The following is a 5416-nucleotide window of genomic DNA, read 5'->3' on the forward strand; positions in this document are numbered from 1 at the left end:
TAAAGCTGCAAAGAAAAAGAGGCGTCCTATTTTTGTTAGGGTTTGTCTAGTGTGTTCTGATGAGCACATGCTAAGTAGTAAAATTTATGAATTTGGAGCGTGTTTTAATTGGTGTAGTTGTGAATGAGCGAGGTCCACCACTATTAAAGAAGGGTTGGTCAATAAAAATAAGGCAAAATTATAAAAGTTTGTGCTTGTGTGCACGTGGATACACCGTAAAAAAACCTCTTTCTTAATAAGACAGAGAAAAGCAATATATTTGGAATTTCCCTATATTTTAAATCCAAAAAACATAATCTATACTATATTATAATAGCCGGAATAGAGATAATTTGGTTCAACGGTTTGGTTCAACGATAATTCCCTAATTTTGATTATTACAAAAATAGATAAATAGTGTTATATATCTAATAAACTACTAAATTATTAAACTACTACTAAATATAGTATACTTATCCTACTAAACTACGAATACAATTTATCCTATTATTAAAAGATATAAATAATAGTGTTATATATCTGCTAAACTACTAAATTGTTAAACTACTAGAAATAGTCTATTTATTCTACTAAATTACGACCACATGTTATTCTATTATTTTTATTATAAATTTATAATTATTATATATTTATATAAATATTTTAAAAATATAATATAACTGGATAAATAAAAATTTAAAATATTAATAGGAACCCTGCATCGCACGGGATTTGATGCACGAGATTTATGCTAGTAATAATAATAAGTAATACTATAATACAATCATAAATTTGTGAAGTGAGCTTTAGCAAGTGTTTCAAGTCGTAACCCCAAAGCTTGAAAGCTACGCCTCTTTTACTCGCTTCACTCACCAGTCACCCCCCTATAAAACCCCTCTCCTCATCTCATATTCACCCAAAACAAACCCTTATTATACACACACATATACATACAAAATACAAACATCATCTCCCATTAAAATGGGAGATCATCATCACCTACTGCCACCAGGCTGTCGTTTCTACCCCTCCGATGAGCATCTTCTGTCCATTTACCTCACTCAAAAGCACACCCCATTGTCCAACAACAACTCTCCGATTGCGATTGCAGATGTCATAAAAGAACTGAATTTGTACGATTACGAGCCGTTTAATCTGCCCGATTCGATTTGTTTTCGGTTCGGGAAAGGCGGGAGGAAGAGGCATTACTACTGTTATGTGGGTAGGGGAAGGGATGAGGAGAGACGGAGAGGCGGTGGGGGGTTTTGGAAGAGGAGTGGGCGGGTTAGGGATGTCGTTGTGCGGAGTGGTAAGGGTAAGGGGGATGCTGTCGTCGGGACGCGGAGAGGGTTTGTGTTTTATTTGGGGGATTTTGGTGGTGGTGATGGAAATGGGAAGGGTTCGGTTAGGACGGATTGGTTTATGTATGAGTATGCGCTTGTTGACCCTAATTTGGTAACTTTTTTACTTTGTTTTTAATGTTGGAAAATATGTTTTTGGATTATTATATTGATTGTGATTGTTTGATATGTTTATGTGATTCTTGAATTTATTTTCTTTAAAGAAGTGTTTTTAGGTCTTATGTAAAATGATAATATGGGTAGTGATTTAAGTAGGTTTGTGAGCAAATGTGGAGAATGATTTGACTATTGTCTTTGGAGTGTCTTTGGAGTAGTATGCATACTTTTGATTATAGTACCTAGTTTGATCTGTCAGTCTTTATTCGGAAAGAGTGCATACTGGGAAGGTTTTTTCATTTTTGCACAACATTAACAGATGTCTATGTTTGGAGGGTATCTTTTGTTTCAAATTTGTCCAGATTTAGCAACACAATAAAATGTATTAGTACTGGTATGTGGTATTTAGAGATCCCACTGCAATACATAATTATTTAAAAACTGAAGCAACAACAAAAATTAAGATTAGAAGGTCTAATGTATACTATGATTAATGTGGTTTGGTGACTCCAATGCATAGATGAACGAGCAGAATATAAAGATTAAAAGGTCTTAAGGTACATACGTTTTTTGTGGTTTGACGACTCTAATGCCTAGATGAAGTATGTCTGGACACTTGATTTAAAGAAATTGTATGCAAGAACAAACTTTTGTTTATCAATATATATGTACATAGAGTTTTAAACCCCTTTTGAACACTTTCTCTAGACTGGCCCGTATGCATTTATGCTGGCCTGTTTGGTAAACTCGTAGCCTGTTCTAATTTATGACATACTTTGAACGAGGAAGTTGATCGGTTGGTACTTGCCCACTTATTTTCCCGGTCCAACGTTTGTATGTGCACTCGTCAGCAGCAATAGATACAGCATAATACATCCAGATTCACCTGAATATCTTTTACTGTTTTTTTAATCTATAATTCATGATATTGAAATTAACAATGATCAAGTATATTCTCTGAGTCCGTTTCTTATTCTCAATATGATTTAGGTGAGGAGACTTAGCTTTATCTTTTTTTGTATTTTTAAAATTTTAATTTTTTTATTACTTAATATTCATGTATTAAAATAACTCTAATTTTGCAAAAAAAAAAATTAAAATTTTTAATTTATAAATTACTAAAAACGTCACTAACGTAACTTGTTTATTTAAACACATAAATAACTTGCAAGTACTAATTTACTTGTTATTTATATAACACTTGTCCACTTAAAGTAATAAGTTACATTTTTTAAGATACTCCAAATGCCCCCTAGCCCTAGGTAATCTTACACCTGCTGCTTCTTTTAATTTGAGGAAAGTTGATACAGAAGTTCCTTTTTTTAGGTATTAGCTCTCGGTAATTGACTCTCTCGTCACTCTTTTCCACCCTACAAAGACCTAAAGCTTTATGTTTTCTTGGTGTATTGGATGTGGGACCATGAGTGCATCTGAATCAGAGACATGTCTAGAATGCATAGAAGACTTCATGTTGCTAGTTAATGTTATTTAAGTTTACTAGCGTGAATGTAGCAGATCTCATGTTTTGTTCAATCTTTGTATACACCAAGGAGGCTGTAAATTTCTTAAGTTAATTGTTATGTCATTTTTTTTGTCTATTAAATGAAACTAAAAAAGATATTCACACCCCTTTCCTATATATCATGAGTCGTGCATTAAACTATATATCAGTCTTTACTATCAAGACATGAATTCTGATAATTTGTACGGTTCTTTGGTATTTAAAGTCTTTCTTATTCTTCTGTAGGCTTCTTTTGTACTATGCCGAGTGTTTGTTAAAAGTCGTAAAAGTAATACTAATACATCTGAGCGCCCGTTAAGTTCTTGCGCGCAAGAGAGTGTTGCAAAAGTGCGCCATGTTGGCGTCCAGTATGATGGCACTGTTGATTTGGTCCCTAGGGATTCTTACATGCTTGCAGGGAGTTCTCCTAATCGGAACAATCAAGCTTTGAAGTTTCCAGTGGAACTGGTTAGGGGATCAGATGATGTAGTCACTGGTTGGCCAGTAGATTTGCAGGTATGATTACAATCATGTTACTATCTTCTGTTTAAAATACATAATGCACGTCAGCACAATGCAAGCCTTTCATATTCATTTGATTTTGATTTTGTAAAAATGAAATGAAACAATAAATATTATATTAGTTTTTTCTTCTCCTTCAAGTGTACTCATTCTGGAATGCATTTTCCTTTTAGTTTTTTGCAAATTAGGAAATGCATTCTAGTTAAGAATTGTGTGATATGGAGTTCAGTAGTTTAGAATGTCATAAGACATGATACTGGATTGTGTACTATGACATCTTTTATGTGAGTTCGTAGGCTTTTTTTTCCTTTGAATGTAAATTTGCAATACTAAGCTCAATCCATATGGAAATGTAAATTTGCAATACTAAGCTCAATCCATACGGTTGAGGTGTAAATTTATGAGGTATAAATGTATGATAGCTGTTAAAAGTCCTTGGAATCCTCACTGTGAGTCCTATGAAAGAATTCTGAGAATGAGTAATGCTCTTGGTCAACATTTGTATTTCTTTAACATGTCTATGGCATGTTTTCTGTCACACATTCCTTTGTTTTATTTAGTTTCGTAAGTTATTTACTTGCACCACTACCTTTACTTAATTATGCACATAAATTATCAATGTTGTAAGGAGTCATTAGTTTAATATTTCTTTTTATTTCACCCATTTTGTACCAACTTGGTCTACTTATACGGTCTTTTTTTGTATCATTTAGTTGAGATCATATGGTCATACTCGTGATAGAGGCATGATGGTTGATACCTTGACTGCTGAGCAACTGACAGCTATTTATGAAGATGATTATCTGGAGTTGGACGATCTTCTCTCCCCATTTCCGGGAATTGACTAGAAATATTGAAAGACGTATACTGAGAGAGAGATGTGGGCATTATTTATGCCGAAATTAACTTTCTTTTGAAATGTTATCATGGTGGAGGCCAACCTGATTAAGGATATATATACACATATGGGCATCAATATTGATGTCAAATTAAATTATTTCTGAAACGTTCGTGTTGAAGAGAATTTGAATTGGCAGATGTCTCAGGAGAAATGTACACTGAAAATGATACATGTCAACAATGTAGTTGATTGTGTCATTGCTGGATTGATCTGCCAGTTCAGGTAATAATGAACACTCTATGTTCCATTTCTGTTCCACTATACTTTCGTGAAGCAAACTGTTAATTTTTCCCCATCTTCAGAAATGAACTTGTTCTTGTGATAAGCAATATATTAACTATGCTGGATAAAAGGAGTTCACTGGTGAAGACGGAAGCACACATTTTGAACTGCCTCTCGGCGTTGATGTCTCTCTATCAATATCTTCGCAATGGTAGCTCGTAAATGTGTTGGACTTCTGGTTTTACTAGTTTGAGCTCATTTTTGTCATTGCATTTTATATTATGCCTATCAAACTTTGTAGATTTGGTTGGTTTGGATGTTAGGGCAATTATGAAAAATGACTAGAAATCTTCGGTGTTTACTTGCTATTCAGAACTGATTTGGTTATCTGTGACGGTCTCCATGTGTAATTAGTAATTACACTAATTTTGTCTTGAATTGTCTAATGCATGCATGATCAGGTGCTATGTTTAAACTGTTGCATCGATGATAGTGAAGTTGGAGAAATGTAATAGCAGATGAGATGGGAAAGAGTGATATTTTTGTTTATACTTCAGATTGAGTTAGTCTGCTTCTGGCTAGTTCGGACTTGTGGTTGTAGCGACTTATCCTAATTAATTTTGCCGAGTTGTTCATTTCAGTAGTCATCCTCCATGAGTTTATGTTTTCCATTTGCATTGATCATTCAGATTCATTTGTCTGTCCAATTATGCCCAATTATTCAAGTACCATTCTTTATTTTTCAATTTAAAAGCCTATATGAAGAGCTTGTTGGAGATGCTCTACGCAATACAATTTTTTGAGTGGGTTATATGGCTCAAACATAATTAAACT

General features: G+C 33.9%; 1 protein-coding gene across 3 annotated transcripts; it reads left to right on the plus strand.

Annotated features, from left to right (window-relative positions):
* The first annotated feature begins 828 nt into the window (after positions 1 to 828).
* Positions 829 to 5215, plus strand: LOC141684785 (NAC transcription factor 32-like). 3 transcript variants are annotated; one of them, XR_012560679.1, is made up of 4 exons: positions 829 to 1434; positions 3184 to 3453; positions 4173 to 4582; positions 4663 to 5215. XR_012560679.1 is itself a non-coding variant. In XM_074489904.1 (3 exons), the coding sequence occupies exons 1-3, from the start codon at positions 961 to 963 to the stop codon at positions 4305 to 4307; spliced, it is 879 nt and encodes a 292-aa protein (XP_074346005.1). In that variant the 5' UTR covers positions 829 to 960; the 3' UTR covers positions 4308 to 5215. The 3 variants fall into 3 exon arrangements, 1 of the variants encoding a protein (XP_074346005.1); XR_012560680.1 differs by having other exon boundaries at positions 5044 to 5215; XM_074489904.1 differs by having other exon boundaries at positions 4173 to 5215.
* Positions 5216 to 5416: the final 201 nt, after the last annotated feature.

This window comes from Apium graveolens, chromosome 9, assembly GCF_009905375.1.
Source record: "Apium graveolens cultivar Ventura chromosome 9, ASM990537v1, whole genome shotgun sequence".
Classification (NCBI taxonomy): domain Eukaryota; kingdom Viridiplantae; phylum Streptophyta; class Magnoliopsida; order Apiales; family Apiaceae; genus Apium; species Apium graveolens.